Genomic DNA, 17,061 nt, shown 5'->3' on the forward strand with positions numbered 1-17,061 from the left:
GTGAAATGTCTTTCTAGCTGTGAAACTCTTAAACAACAAATCAATCTGCCAGTACAAAACTGCAATAAAATTTTCTGATCACCAGCAGTGACAATAGTGTGTAAGGTATAATATGGATGCTATGAAAATCTTCTCCTGTCAGCAGACACTGTAATGCAACACAAACTATATTGCAGGGAAGTTGTAAGCCATTAGAGGCCAGTAACAAAACATATCCTTCCCCACGCATCTGTATCAACTTTGCAGAGTGTTCACAAGACTGAAACAACATCAGAAAAAGCATGTACCACCTAAATGTTGTTTTAAAAATAGTGTTGTAAGGGTAGTAAAATTGAAAACAAAACGCAACAGCCAACATTCAGAATCCAAGTCAAACTTGATATTCACTCATATAAATGGAACTCCATTTTGGTCAGTGCCATTGTAATGTCTGAAACAAGCAAGAGAGAAAACTCCATGCACTGCAGATGCTCACAGGACTTCTATAGGCACCAAATGCTCAAGTATCTGTCCTTAGATGCAGTGCACTGCTTACACAGGGTGACTATGACACCTCCTTACCCACAGAAACCTGGCTATGGTCCAAGGCCAAATTCACCAAATACCTGAAACAGCCACCAGCACACACCTGGAAAATATACTGTATCCAACGTATGCTCCGAGCATCACTGGGCTCCAGTGTCTGGACTGCATTGGACAAACAGTCCTGTGGCTAAAGCCCAACTCCAAGCCCTACACAAAATGAAATTATAAAAAAAAAAAAAAAAGAAGGCGGGTAGGAGGAAGTAGAAAGAAAGAAAGAAAGAAAGAAAGAAAATCCTGAACAATTAAGCCACCATTACTGGTCAGGTTACATTTCTATTTCATATTGGTAAAATGCCAAAAACTATCAACAAATTAATGTGTTATAGACTTAGACTGTAAAGTATAAAATGAAGAAATAGCTAGTCTTTTCCATAAGCACATCTTGCACAGATTTATGTTTTTTCTAAATAAAGTGTCTAAACAGGATTGAATTTACAAATTCAATAATAGCTCAAGTCAGCACAAGCAGTTTTCTAGCAACATAAGCTTCTAATTATCCACATTTAGCAGTCTGACTTTAATTAGCTATGTACGCTGAGGATGTTTCTAGTAAATAATTAGGAAGTATCCTTTTTCAGCTTAGAGGATGTTTAACAATTCTGTTCCCAAATAAATAACTTAGTTCCATGTTGTGCAGTCTGGTGTTACTATGGAACTACCATGTGGAAATATTTTAAAGCAATAACTCTACAGCGAACAAATCTTGTTCAAGCTTGCAAGTTGGTAGACAGGAAGAAAGCAGATACTTAAAAGCCATGGAATGTACCTGATTTTTTTCCTTTTATTTAAGCAAATCTATAGAATGAGGATATCTCTAAAATCTTTTTCTTAGGTATTTCAAGCCTGCTACTGAAAGGTTTCAAGGATGATGTATGAACTCCTAACATTTCATTTCACGTGCTGTGTGCACCTAGACTCTGGTCTTTAAACAAAACCAACTGTGACTGAAGCTGCAATACAAACACTGTGGTATAAAACATAAGAGAAACCCACCATGCAAATGTTGGCTTGTAGGGTAGGGATGTGGTTAGACAGCATTTCTAATCTGGAATTTTTTTTTATTCTTAATCCTTTCTAAAAAGCACATAAATCCTTACAAATTCTCACAGTGTGCCCTCTAATCTTTCTAATACCAAAGCAGACTAATGTGTTTCAAGCATTTTCTACTGGGAACAAATCTCTGTCACTCAATACTCTGCTCACAAAAATAAACCCAAAAAAGCAAACACTAAGAAATCCACCTCATAGGTTTTTTCTCCTGCACTTATTTTATATATGTAAATACTTACCACCAGCTTCCTACATAACCATTTAATTATACCAATTTCCTCTTACCAAGTCCTTCCTCCGAGGCAGAAGAAAAATGAATTGCAGAGAGTGCATGTGTGTGTATGAGCGAGCAAGCTCAGGCAAGTGAGAGGAAACCAGAGCTGCCAGTGGAAAAACCTTTATTTGACTTACTGATATTGCAGCTCTACACTAAGCAGCACATTTTCACTTGGTCCAGCTATTCTGTTATTTCAGTCAGACTTGATTCAATAGCCCCTGAACCATCTCTGAAATCTGGATACAACCTTTTGAGGGCTTTAAAAATAGGAGCAAAAGGACAGACAGCCTGGGGTTGGAGCATTTGTCTGCTGTTTGGGAGTCCTAGTTGAATTCCCTGCTCCATAATGGGCTGCCTGCATGACCTCAGGCGAGTCACTAAGCCTCTCTTTTGCCGTGGCTCCCCGTTTGTAAAGTGGGGATTATTGTGCTTCCTCACCACAAAGAACTGCTTTGAGGATAACTATATTAGAGGGTGGGAGTCAGACTACAGTAAAGGACCACATAAATAGCCCGACTAGCAAAAGGCACAAAATTACCATAAACTTACAGGAAGCTGGATCTCATTATACCTTTCTTTTTTTATAAATCAAATGAGAGATGTTTTCAAAAGGCACGTATTTTAAAACTTTATGTAAAATTTACTCTCTTATGCAGATCACTGAACTCGGTTTTGTTAGGGACTAAATGCTATACCTTATGCTTCAAAACATTCAGCATGTAAAAGTTTCTTTCAATTCTAAACCTGCTTGACAGCTTCCCCTTCTCACACACCTTATTTCCTTTCCTAAAGTTTCTTCCTTTACCACAGGACTAGTATGTGCAAGGACTAACATGTGGTTACCACGCTTCTATACAAGTCTAAAACTTAACACATTCTCCACAAGACTACAGACATGAATTTTTGGGGCCATATAACTTGTGACTACCTTTTCAGTCTTGCCCCACAAGACTAGACAGGGAAGCATCCTGCCTCCTGTCAGCTGCTGGTACCCAAGAAACAGCCTGTAGGAAGAACAATAAACAGTAAATGATCAGCAAAGGTGGTGAGTTCATGTGTCAGTTTAGGAGATGGGAAGAGGTTGGAAGCCGGAACAAGTAGTGAGGGACTTGTAACATCATCAACCGTAGTCACACACTGGTGCTCTGGTGAAGGAATTTGAACACAACAAGATGTTGCAAATAGGACTAATTTGAACTGGCAATACTATTAACACAAGAGAAATAGATATTTTCCTTTTCTAAGGGACAATAGGGTGCTGTCCACAAATCATACTTTTGTGATGTTCAGATTGCTTGTGCTCTGCTATTTGTAGGCCTCACTAAGTGCTCTGGTCAAAGCAGAACTTCAGAATGTGTCCTGACACTATAGGAGTAAGTGAGATTTTCTATCAGTCCTGACTTGGTTGGGGATTCTTCCTCTGTTATCTCATCTACAAATGATCATCAATATCCTTCTTGTTCTGAAAGATAGTTTCTAGAAAAGTTTCTAGAAAGGTCCTCTTGTAAAAAAAAGAAATTGCAAGGCATTTTCAACCCAGACTCCTAATTGTCCTGCCCTTTTCCCAGTAAAATTTGATAGCTGCTATTAGACATGGCAGTAGGAACAGGACCAGATGTCAAATCTCCATGCACAACCCCATGATCCAAAAATTTTGCAAGCTTAAATTCTGGCAACGCCATGCATGTAAAATTCCTGGTTTTATTCCCACAACATGCATTTGCATAACTGACCCACACAAATGGGAATTACAGATCAACTTGCAGCTTGTGCTAAAGCTTAGACTCAGTAAAGTGACAGCAAAAGAACTCCAAACTAAGTTACACTTTGATTTGTGATGATCACGTCAAAGATTTTCCCAGAAGTAAGCAAGTTCTTCAAATCCCATAATTTCAGTGCCTTGAATCCCACATTTGGCGCATCAGCTATGAGGCCCTGCATTAGCAAGGATCTTGATTGTACACAGAAAAAGGAAAGTACAGGTTCAAACTGTTCCAGGTGCTGATTTTAACAAAATACTATTACAGCCCCTGTGTTTCAATCTGGAATAATTATGTTTTCCAGGATGCTTCAAAGGCTGAAATGCCATTAAGCTCCAAAGGAAATGTAGCTGCATGTGAAATTCTGATACAGAATTTGACCTATGAAGTATAGTAGGAGCTTTCTGAAATGAAGGTAATTTTTTTAAGTAGCAATGTATGATATCTTCTAGGAGTTTGGCCAACACTGTTAGAGATAGGAAGAGATTAAAGGTGTTTTGGGGCAGATTTCCTTTAGTTTACTGTGTGCCTTTTGTATCCTTGCAAGAAGGACAACTGTTTCTATGCACTCTTCCAGGGTTTCTGTGATGCTCAGTTCATTAATTTTTGTTGAATACGCAAATCACCACAGTAGCTACTGTAGAAGTGGCTGACCTGGTGGGACTGAGAACAAACTTCGTAACTAATATTCAGCTGACAAGTCTCTAAAAGTCACTAAAAGATATTGTCATACAGCTTGGGAGACACAGAACCTAATTAGTGGAGAGATGTAAGAAGAACATCTATTTCTCTAATCAACAAATTTTGTGCTTTTATTATATTTGCTTAACTAATGCAGCATGGACTTTAACCTGTAATGGTTTCCATGGTACAATAATGTGGATGAGTGAAGAATTTCATCCTGATCTTATGTAAAAGAATATCTCAAGATGATGTTAATGACCTATATTTATTTAAAGACAGGTTTACTAGAGAAGAAGGATGGAAGTCAAAACCTCTATTTATATAAATCCTATAAGAAAAAAAAAAAAAAGAAAAATCACACATATCCTTTTAAAGGAAAATCATGCCCTCTATAGGTGTCTGTGCTGCCCAGCAAAAAAGTCACTAACAACGACGAGACTTTCTTCCAGATACACACAGTTGTGAGCATCTTGTAATTTTCCTCAGCTTATCTGAGCTCTTTAGGATACTAAAGACACCAGGCTCACTGGATCTGTACAGATATCCAACTTCACCTACTCTCAGTAGTCATGTTGCTGCAACAGAACATCCAACATGGCCCCGGTATGTGCCCTTGAACAATTGCACCTTAAAGGTTTATTGATACACTAAAGTAGCTGCAGAAGGTATTTTGAATACAAGGAAGGGTGTGGAAATACATACAAGAGTGAGAAATGATTGTATACTTTTGAGAACATAGAATCATCTTCATTTTTAACAGACACACTACATTATTCAATTATTCCAAAACCACTGAGCATTACATTTTAAGAAAGAACATGCCCATTACAAAGCAGTTGAACATGTGTCTTAAAAGAATGCAATCACATTTTAAGACTCAAAACCTTGCATGTTTAATTTGAAACATCAGATTAAAAAGCAGTAAATCAGGAGAGATCACAGGAAACACAAGTCCTTTGCAGCTGTTATCTTAGAAGAAATATGAATAAGTATGTGTGATGTGCACTGGGCAGGTTCAGTATAGCATCCATACCTAACAATTGTTTTATAGCAGCAAATTGAAGCCAGAGGGAAACCCAGATAGCAAATGGGATGCTGATTCCAAATGGGTTTCCTATGGAAGCACACTGGGGAGAGTAATTAAATCTGAGTTCAAAACCTCCTACAATTCTAGATTATAAGCAACATTTATAAAAGAAAGAAAAAAAAGGCATGACTTACAGAAAGGTTTTCAGTGAACTAAGCAGGAGGTCACTGGAATTAAAATCTACTCGTTTTCCATTAAAGGATCGTTTTTAATACTCAATACATACCAAAATCCAAACAACTTTGTCTCGAGAAGGTTTGGACTAAAAATCATGATCTGAATTTCACCATTGACAGCTAGTATCATAAACAGTCAAACTTCTAATAACACCTTTCATAGTCCTTAAAGAAGGTTATGCAGACCACGCACTTATAGAATCTGAAGAAAAAGAGATTACAGCAGTTCTCATCTTACCAATAGACCTTCATATTTAATTTCTGCCATTTATCTTGTGCTTTACAAGTACAGAATAACTGCTACAAGTTGGTGTTTATGATAGAAACGTGTGGGACAAAGACCATCCAAAATTCAGGGAGTCCTCTGGGTGTGGGTATGACCTTGATCACTAAACAGCAGGACCTGGACTACTGACCCATTTTTGCAGGAAGGAAAACAATTTTCCCAGTGCTGTGCTGCCTTTCAGGACATACACTGATGCCAGTAGCAGAGAAATCTGCAGGAAGACATTTGTTTCAGGTCATCTTCACACAGCAGGTGAGAATTACCAGTGTTTCTCTCCAACTCATATCTATGTGTCACCAGTAACTGAACACCAAAGAATACCTGAGGATCAGCTGGGAATCCCAGATGACCATGTATGTAAGAGGACTTAGGTAAAACATTTGGAGTAGAGGCTCTTGAAACCATCTTGAAATGCAGCTTGCAATTCTAGAATAATTTTCAGTGCCAGTGGAGGTGAAGCATGTCAGTCTAAGCTGATAATAGCATGAAGTTTCAGGTGCACAAGGACAAATTTGCAACTATAACTCTTGCTTCAGACCTTAATACTTAACATACACAAGCCAAATAATACTGCTTTGCTAGCAGCAGTACTTAGCACTTAAACAATGCCTTCCATTCAAGCTCCTTAAAAGTCATTTATATGTATTGACTCTCTCAGTATTGAGGAAGAATGATTCAGTTCTTCAATTACCTCTTCAAAGATTATAGAGAGAAAATAAAAAGTAAAAACAAGATCTCAAAGATCCAAGAGCTGAATAAAAAATGAAAACTTTTCAAAAGAAAGAAAAATCTTATTCCCTATTTATCTGGAGTGCAGATTTCAGTAAGGCTTCTAGCAGAGCTAAAAAGTTTACTTCTGGTGCACGTAACATGGGGGCAAGTTTTGAGAGGTCTGCCCACCACTTGATTTAAATAAAAAGATTTATAGAATCAGTCATACTGTAGTGATGTCTTCGTGGTAGAACCTTATGCTAAATCAGCATATTACAGTGGAATTCCCTTTGGTTTGGATTTCTTTTTTTTAAGTTCCACATTTCAAAGAATAACCACAGCATTAACTTTCCTTGATGCTGATGCTGCAGGTGGCCAGTTGCTATTGCCCATTTCCAAGCCAGTAGGACCATAAAATTGCATGAAAGGTGAGTCATGGAAGATTTGTGGTTCATAAACCGCAGAAGTTTAGACTCTAAATTTTCCTTTGTGCTTCAGTTTCAAATATATCCAGAACTCAAAAACAAAGAGACATGGGTCTGCCAAGTTCTATGCCATTTGGGAAAATGAACACATGTACTCTACTGGCTGAGGTGTGTGAACCCTGGGGTATTATTGGAAAGAAACCTATTGCCTTCAGCCAGAGATAGACAGGGCCATGGATAAACATCACTAAGTTTCAAAATTATACTGCAAATACTTAATACTAAAGGAATTAGTCCTTCATTTGAAAGAGCCACTGGTTCTTCATGCTGAGACACTCTGCACAAGGCCAAATTCTATGCTGCCTTCTATTCTATGAAGTCCCATTAACTGTCAGCAGAAAAGCTAGTCCATAAGCTCTCCTGCAAGTTTATTTTTTCTGGAAACAGAAGGTTTATTCCTGCATGCAAGCCAGCACAGTCCACCAATCAGTGGTATACATCAATCCTTAACAAGGTATTTGGCACAGTAAAGCAAACACAAACATCACCTTGCTGAAAAAGTTATAACCTAGATGTGAGATGGGGCTATACAATGACAATACCTTCTTTTTTCTTAATTAACAAACAGTCTGGTAATTTCCTAAAACTACTAGATAGCCTGCAAATCTTATGGCTGCAAGATGCTTCAGACAGTTGTTCAACAAGAACAACTCCAATAAGATTGCAGAAGAAATTTTTCTACATGGGTAACAGCTCTCAAAACTTCTGGATAGAGCAATGTCTATCCAAGGGAATGAGTTCATGGTTGGCCCACAACACCCACATGATCCATCTGACACATGACACCTTCCTGTGACCTTCTTCCCATCTGTATTCACAGATATATAGAAGTGAAACCTTTAAGAATGTCATCCAAGAGAGCTGTAACAGAGATCAAGAAGTTAAAGCAGTCTTCAGATAATTAAATGTGAACCCTATATGCATCCTTTGAGCTGGGGACTTCTTTTCTACTTTACTTCCACTGTCCAGATTTTAGCAAAGATGTAACCAAACAAGACCAACTCCTAACACTGAGGTCATCTGTCTGCTCTTCTCACAGCTGGTAATGCCCCACAGCCACTGCTACAAGCTGCACTCCAAGCCTGAACCAGCTGCAAACTTCAGAAACAAGCAAACAAGAAGTGGTGGCATTTTTATAAATTCTTAAACTGAATAATTTCCCAAATGGGCCCCACTATATGAAGTTGAGGTGGCAATTATACTCAAACAATCAAGCTTGCTGCAAAGAAGATGAAGACAAATTTATTCTCAATATACATGGGGAATAAGATGTGAAGTCATAAGCTTTTAATTGTACCAGGGACAAATCAGACACTTGGGAAAAAGTTTAATAATAAGGAATTGAAGCATTCCTGGAAGACATTACTCAAGGAGTCCTGTGAAGTCTTCAGTGCTGGAAGCCATACAAATGTCTGTCAGGAATGACACATACAATTGATCAAGCCTTGGATATGGAAAAGACTGGATGGCCTTCTGAAGTCCCTTCCAATCCCATGACTCCATGATTCATATAACAATTGATGTTAAATTTGGACTACAATATAGGACTTTCACATGCTGGATATGGGCCAGCAAGACAACTATTACTGTCTAGAGAACACCATAAATCTGAAAAGAAACAACTGTTATGAGGTGAAAAAAAAAAATCAGCCTATGAAAACGACAACAATATCAATATATAAATCATTAATGTTGCAGAGCTTAGTGAGAAGGAGTGAGACAGAAGGAATCTGGTTTAGCCTTAATTAAGCATCAGTTTGCAGATCTCAGCCAAATGTCCATTTCTGACAACCAGTGAACACAGTTTTCATTTGAGACTACAGAGGGTGGAACATGCAGGCAAAGAAATTAATGCTTTTAAAGACATTTCCATCTTCAAACATAAACTGCCCTGTTACATTCAAGCACCACATTGCATATAAAAGTTCTTTTACATACTTTTTACTGGATTTGTAAAGTAGAGAGTTACAATAAGTTACTTAGGTCACATCACATTTCTTCAGCTTTGTTCCACAAAAGCACACACTGTGTGTTCTTGAAGCTATCAGCTTAAAAGTGTATATGAAAGAAGATTCAAATGTGAAACATTGGTTTGGAGCCTCTTCATATTTCCATGGGGCTTGTATGAACAGAAGAATGGTCGGACTCAGTCTGAGATCCAGATCTGTCCTGACTGCTTCCAGCTGGGAGACAAGGCCAAGAAGGGCCCATGTTCCTTCTTCTGCTTGGAAATTTATTATAATGCCCCTTCTCATGAAATCTGGGCTCCACCCAGTCCTCAGTCCCTCTTTACACACTATATCTATGCAATGAGCATATCAACATTTACTCCATCAACAGGGAAAAAAACGGTAGGAATAATAAAATCTTTTCAGCATGTCCACCATGTTTTCCTATCCCCTCCTAAAAGGCCCAAATTGAGCAAGACATAGCACTTCAATGCTTTTGTGAAGATATTTTACAGGGACCTGATCTCATCAGTCCCACCACCTTGTCTAACATTCAGAGCAACTGGACTACTCTCCTCATGGGCAGTGAAAGGCAGGAGGTGAATACACTGCCAGGCAGAGATCATCCCTAGCAAGGACAGAACAGGAAAAAAAAATTGTGATTAAAACAAAGGGGAAAAAAAGAGAATAAGAAGGAAAAAGAAATAAACAGGAGATGAAAGAAACAACTCTGAGGATCCAAAAAGTTGCCAAGGAGGGGGAGGAAAATGGGTCATACAGGCAGAGAGAAAATAATAAAGAACATATGATGAAAGCTGTCAAAGACCAACCAATATTCAGATATACTGACACTGTGGCTGAGAATCATGGTGGCTCCATTGTTGCATTCAACAATTTTAACTGAATGAACTTTAGGACACTTTCTCTGATTTCCAATCTCTCCAATAAGAACAAACAAATTATCCAAGAATGAGTGAGGTTCGTACAAACCTCTTTTGACTGACTGTCATCCACAAAGTTGTTTGCTGAAGAATCATTCTCTCCAACGTCACCTTCCCCATTTTTTAAGCTTTTGTATTTCTCCCCACCCAAGTGCCTCACTCAATCTGTCTAGTTGCCAGTTTAGGGCAATTCTCCTTTTTGTGAGATCCCAACAACTGCTCTGCGTGCCAGTACTGAAAGTGAGCAGGTCAGAAAGACGCCAATTATCCAAGTGTTTACACAGATGTGAATAAAAATATGCAACGTTGATATTAGAAACAGAGAAATGCATTCTTCATTTTTTTTTTTCAAAGATAAAGCATTAAAGAAGACTTAAAAAAAAACACATATGGAAAAAGCTAGTTCTTTACATGTTGCTGACACTTCACATCCCATTACCTCTTTGGTATATTTCTTACATATACAAAAATTGATTGCATTTTGCCCATCTTTTTTTTTTTCAGTTCCTTTTGCTTGTAGTTCCCTTCAGAGATTTTTTCTTTGATGATAGATTAAGAAAATCTTCCCTCTCCTTCACTTAAATTAGGTCCCACTACCACACTGAGATAGTTACATTTCTTAGCAGACAAGCATATTAAAACCTTGAGATAAAAATTGAACCTCACTCTGTTAAATTTATTCTGACAACCAATTCTATCCATGAGGACAGAGGGCAGAACCTGGCCAGTTTCTGTGTTCTATCCCTGACCACACATTTTATTCTACAAACTTTATATTGGAGATGAGCAACAGGCAAAATAATGTTGTCTCACTTCAATTTTGCTGAAGTCAGTAGAAAGGTTGCCAGTGCCTTCAGTGAGACCTGAGTACAGAACCATGTCCAAGGCAAGCTCTTCATTTACAATCACTTGCCAGGAGACTTCTGTGAGCTCCATACAGAGCTCTACAGGCTCTGAAAACCACTTTAGAACTGGAGACACTTTTAAACTCTGCAGAGAAGCTCTAAACTAGATGTGCCTCGGAGATTCATTTATCAACTTAAAACATAACAGTATGCCTTAGTCCTAGGTGTTCAGACAAAAGGCACTTGCCAGAAGTCTGAGATCAGAAGTCTGAGAAGTCTCCTGGAAAGTTGGAAGTAACAAAAGAACTGGGAAAAGCAATCTTTGATTAGTATTGATGAGATTTAAAATATAAAATAATTGTGTAAAGCTTGGAAAGGGAGACTGAGAAAATATCACTAAAATCCATACAATTTCATACCAGAAACAACAAGAAAGTTACCCCCTGACATTGTCACAGAAAGTGTCAAATTAACATGAGTTCTGAAAGCCACATAGGATCCCATTTTAGACAAAAAAAATCTCCATGCACTGAGAAGGTAAGAGAAGAATAGAAAACTACTTTTCCCAGTGTAGTCTCAGATACAGCATAGATACAATTCTAGCAAAGAGTGGTTTGGCCAGTTGCACAAAAAGCTTGTTTTCTCATGGAGGTTATTAAAACAGTGTTTTTTGAATAAAAGACAATTATACAGACAATCTGTATCAGAATCAGTAAATAGAGAGTAGAAATAATTTCACTGAAAACTGCAAAGGTACACAAACAAAGATCGTTGGTCTTGCTGAGAAAATTCCTGGAATATTTGAACCTCGTGATACATAATCAAGTCTGCTGATCATGGAATGTTTAGGCTTCAGATTTAAAAGATGCCTCCAAAATCACATGCAAAATAATTGATTTTTGAAAACTGTAGTGAGTACAAACATGAATTAAGAGAAATCAAGCCCTTAAGTACCCACTTGTCTCAAAGAAAAAACAAGAGAACTCATCAGAATGAGGTGGGGGTTTTTAACATCAGGTATGGTTTCTGAGGAATCTAGCTTTGTTCAGAGGAATAAAGATAAGATAAATAATAAAAATAAGACCTTACGAATAGATAGAATAGTTAAGTGTATCACTAAACAACTGCAAATCAACATAGCACTATTTTGACAAGTGTCAGCAAATTGTCAACCCTCAGTAAATACCTCTAGGATTCATAGCACAGGAAGCTGAGACGACAATAAAAGCACAAAGACCTTTTTGCACAGCAAGTTAGAGGTCTGTAGGGGAATTCCAGCCTTGCCACAGCATCAGTTTCTGTGACCAAGTCCTGGCAGTGCATTGCCACACAGGCTCAGAGAGCACAGGGATGTCACAGGTTACAACACAGGAAGATTTCCCCTATGCCTCAAATACTGTTCCTTCATTTCCTGTAAGTTCAACTACTTTACTACTTTTTCCAGTAGCCATGGACCCCTTCCCTTGAATCACAGAACCATTAAGGTTTGAAGAGACCTCCAAGATCATTGAATTCAACCTTTGAGCAAATAGTAATGGTTTTGTGATTAGTATTATGTTTCCATAAGGGAGAGGAGTGTTTTAAGGTACAGAGCTAAGATCTAAGCTGGTTTAAATCAGCCTGTTTCCATAGGGTCACAGAAGTGAACCAGTTTACACTGGGTAGGGATCCAGTAGCACATCTTTCTGTAAAAGTTTTGGCAGCTCACGGTAAAACCATTAATCTTGAACTACACTGCTAACAGTTCTGGAAGATCTGCAATCACAATGACTCTGCATTATTTATTCTACTGCTTATCTGACAGGAAAAACCAGCCTCCAGGAATCTGCCTGGTGAAGTACAGGACAATGCATGATTTCTGCCTCTGAGGCAACAGCCTCATATTTGGAATTACTTTGTTATCTGAAACCAGAGGTAGTTAGTGAGAGTTTTCTTCTTTAAATTAAATAGATGGTCCTGTTTTCAAACAGTGGAGACATTTCAAGGCATCTTTTTTATTGCTTTAATAGATGACTTTTAAGCAGAGTAACCCAAGCAAATTCCACACAAAATCCAGTAATTTGAAGAAAGGATTGGAATCCCAAACTTACAGATTCTGCTTCTGATACTTATTCCCAAAATTACCTCACAGACTCATGAACACAAATTAAAAAACAAAAAAAATAAAAGCACTTTTTGAGGAGTCAGGGGGGAAAAAAGGTAATTCTTACAGTCAGGACAGATACCAAAAAGACTTGCTACTGCCCTATTTTCTAGTTTTAAGTTTCTAACGAGCAATAAGAGCAAGAACAAATAACAGGATGCAGCAGAGTTCCAAATAAGAATTGGTTTGTTGGTTTAACAGACAAGAGCAACTTTTCCCAGCACAGTTATCTAAGTCCATGAGATATCCAAAACAATTATTAACCACTTACTACAAAGAGGTAGTTGCATCTGTGCTGGAAAAGACAGACACTATCTGGATTTATTGGTGCTGTGCATGAAGAGAGATCTGGAAGAAAATAAGCAGTTAACGAACTATTACAGGTTTTTGATATTATAATTAGAAATCTTTAGAGTAAAACTTGCATAAAGAACACAACTGCTCAATTTGAAACAGTTTCTTGTAAGTCTAAAATTTAGGCCAGTTTCCTGAGGTTGGCTAACATTTCAGTTACCATTGCCATCCCTAATCACAGCAAGTTTTTCCTTCCAGCATTTGCTTTTCTCTGAATTTGAAACCCAAGCTTAATGCAAAGCCACATCAAGCAGAAGCAGGACAAAATAGATCCATGCTGAGCCTGTATGGGTAAAGCTGCAGAGATTCTTGCTGCTCTAGTCACAATAATAGTTTTAGCTGAAAAACTACTGGTCCATTTCAGGAAGTGGCTGCTTTGCTGCTGTGCCACACAAAGCCACAGAGAAGTGAAGCTAGACTTCTCCTAGGTTTTTTTTAACATATATTAGCTGGGACACAGCAGTATAGAATCTTAGAAGCTTGTAAAATGAATTAAGCAGACAAATGCACTGTATTTGTTTTCAGTTCAGTAGAAGGCTTTAATATTGAATACATACGAAGAAGAGACATGCTAAATTGAATGAGCCTGGAGGCTTAAAGTGATATTAATTCCACTTGCATTCAACCATGTGGATCCAATGATCAAAGAGATTTGGAAGCCAGGAGGGAATAATGGAAATATCAACACTCAGCAATATTCTGTTGCCTCAGGGCGGCACAGGACACTAACAGATGTGAGGAGAGCAGCAGGGCCATCTCTGCTCACACTGAAAGGGGACAGGAACTACAGTCACACTGGATTTTCATGCATCAACCTCAAACCTTCAAGATGCTGTTATGAAAGTGTGCCAATTGCACATCTACCCTTTTGCTCTATAAGCTTTATAAATACTGTCCTGGTTTTGACTGGGGTAGAGTTCGTTTTCTTCTTAAACCATGTCTTGTTAAACCATAGCAGAAACTTTCTATATAAAGCACCACTAGTGATGGTCAGCACCTCTTAGCATGGCTTTGAGGAAATGAAAGATGAGCACCAAAACACAATTGTGGTAACTGAAAATTATCAGGTAAGTCTTTTAAAGAGACCAGAGACAGGGCTGTGGAGTAAGCAAGTGTTTATTTGAGCACTTGCCACAGGAGATAAAACCTTGGTTTGAGCTGTTTAAAAAAGCCTTTCCAGATCTAGTGTATGTATTTTGCATTGTCCAGAAGTGATAATAAACTAAACTAGAAATATTAGCTGTTTAAAAAATAAAAAAAATTAACCCTGACCTCCAAAATTCAGAACAACTTTTTGCCAGAAGGTTCCTCCACCAGTGCAGGAGATTGCACTTCCAAATCAAACTGATAATGAAAGCAAGTTCTCACAGTATTAGGGCCTAAATTGTTCTCTACATTCTTGTAGAAAGACAGATCCGCTGAAGGCCAGTGTATTATTTTTTTTATTATATGCCAAGCCTTAATTCTGTGAAAGAACAGACCTGACATTGACACAGGCTGCAAGTTTAAAACAAGTGGTTAAAACTGGACATGTAATGAATAACTTCATACTTAGCTTTAGTATTCAGCCTGCCTCAACTTAAAATAGGGTTAATACCTCACATGCAAATCCCATTGAAATGAATGGGAAGTTTCCCCTGATTTAACAGAATTTTGATCATACCTTTTGGCAAACTTCAACAGTTACACTCTTTCATATTTTTCTGCGCAACACTTCCATCCAGAGAAGGGGAAAGTATTCTTGCAGCAACTGGAGATTGCTGGAAGAGTATTTCATGATGAACTGTTCCTCCACAAGTGTGCTTGTTTTGTTTTTAAAGTAGCAATTGTTTTCAAGGACTAGAGGACTTGGATTTTGTTGTTCCTAAATGTGTATGTTCTTTGTCTTTCTGCATTGTTTTAAAAAAGTGCCAGTGATAACTTCCCTGATGTCTTGCAGCATTTTTTAAATAGTTTAAATTTACTTTGGGAAGGTCCTGTGGTACCTTATAAATCTCCCAGAGAGTAGAAAAGGATTTTTGTGGGCTTTCTTTTTGCCAGATTTCCCCATGCTATGTGTATTTTAACTACTACTTTCTTTAGACTGAAGTGCTGCCTATGTTTTAACCCCCCTTATGCTGAGCTGCTGTATCTTCTGCACGGAAGGTTCAAATCACCAGAGCCCCAAATGGTCTGTTACAGGCAAAAAACCACTTACATTTCATTCAAATAACTAGTAGATGTCCTTACTGTTCCAACAAGATAAGGATTGTCAGCGTGCAATAGTCAACTAAAAACAAGTTCCACACAAAGACATGTATCTTCAGGTAAAAAGGTGAATGATGAAAAGTAGATAAATGTCTACTTACAGGTTTTTAGCCTTTCAAGCTGTCTGTGCTGTTACAAAGTTATTTTTCCCCCCATTCTTTGAAGATGGCTGAGCTGATTTTCAACTACAAACTACTGAAGGCTGGGGTTTTTAAATAAGTTTAAATCGTGAAAGAAAAAAAGAATCAATGGGAGACTTGCATTGTAAATGTTAAAGAAATGAAAGAGAAATGCAAACCACATAAGACATAGCAGTGTGCCCTCTGGTTTGAAAATACCAGCCATTTCTCCCTAATTGCTAGTCCTAGTTAATGTCAGTCCCTTTCCTTAAGGACTGTGTTGACAGATACATAGCCTTGCACATACATAAAGCTCTTCATGAATTTTGTGAGTCTAGTTAGACAGGCAGTATTAAGTATGTAGACCTAGATGGAAATAATGATGAAGCAACAGCCATGGAATATAGGATACAAAATCTTGGTACAACTTTCAGCCAGAAGAAGCTGTGAAGGTCCTGAAGCCTTTAGATGTAACTTTATTGACATCTGACAGAAGTGAATCCTTGGCAATACTTCTGCATTTCAGTCAAGCAAACATTGAGGAAAGCAAATGCTTTAATGGTAATGATTAATTCCGAACTTACAGGGCATGAAAAGCATCACTGTAAGACAGATTGGGGGGCTGCTGACAGGTTTAAGGCTCAAGAACAGACATCCAATAAAAGAGCACATAAACATAGCTAAGTGAGACATCTGCTCCAAGTTACTCAGTCCATCCACAGGGGTGACTCTGGTTTGCATTGTTTACAAATAAATATAGTAAATAATCAGGCAAATCTGTTGTTAGTTAAAGCATTAGGAAAAATACACCCTTTACAATGCCTTTTGCAGAAAGACATCTGATAACTGGAACTCTGCAACCCAAATTGCTTACAGAATCCTTTATCTGGGTTTACCTTTTGTCTCTTCTCATTTCATTTTCTGGTCTCACAGGTCACTTTATTAGTTATGTTTTACAAGCAAACATCTTTTCTAGCAACAAATGATGTCAAAATTTTGGCCATATGCTTACCATTACACCCAAGACTCAACAATCAAAAATTGTCTAACCAGAAAAAGATTCTAGTGTTTTCAAAATACTTTGGAGACAAACATATTCATCTATAAAGAAAACAGACAACTTGTTTGGACTACTACATATGTAGTATTAGAGACTAATGTGTTTAAAAGACCAACCTTTCTTTAAGGGAATCTCAGTGAGAAATTTAAAATGAGAGCTAGATTTACAGCTGTAAACTCTTCCCAGCACAAGCAGTTTTCCTATTAGTGCATCTTCTACAATCATCTGCTTTCTGCAGTGTGATTTTTCATTCTGATCCCACTGAGAAAAGAATTAGCCATGGTATAGTGGCTTCTCCTGAG

The 17,061-nt window shown here is 37.9% G+C and overlaps 1 protein-coding gene across 4 annotated transcripts in view; it reads right to left on the bottom strand.

Annotated features, from left to right (window-relative positions):
- The window catches only part of MYLK (myosin light chain kinase), a 202,899-nt gene that overhangs the window by 147,584 nt on the left and 38,254 nt on the right, over positions 1 to 17,061 (bottom strand). Inside the window, exon 3 of one of the 4 annotated variants that reach the window (XM_027637385.1) lies at positions 13,251 to 13,327. The exons of the other annotated variants lie outside the window; for them this stretch is intronic. Coding sequence (XP_027493186.1) covers positions 13,251 to 13,269 — 19 coding nt within the window. The 5' untranslated portion in view covers positions 13,270 to 13,327. The remainder of the gene's footprint in view (positions 1 to 13,250; positions 13,328 to 17,061) is intronic. 4 annotated transcript variants of the gene reach the window in all.

This window comes from Corapipo altera, unplaced genomic scaffold (assembly GCF_003945725.1).
Source record: "Corapipo altera isolate COAL_440 unplaced genomic scaffold, ASM394572v1 45, whole genome shotgun sequence".
Taxonomy (NCBI): Eukaryota; Metazoa; Chordata; class Aves; order Passeriformes; family Pipridae; genus Corapipo; species Corapipo altera.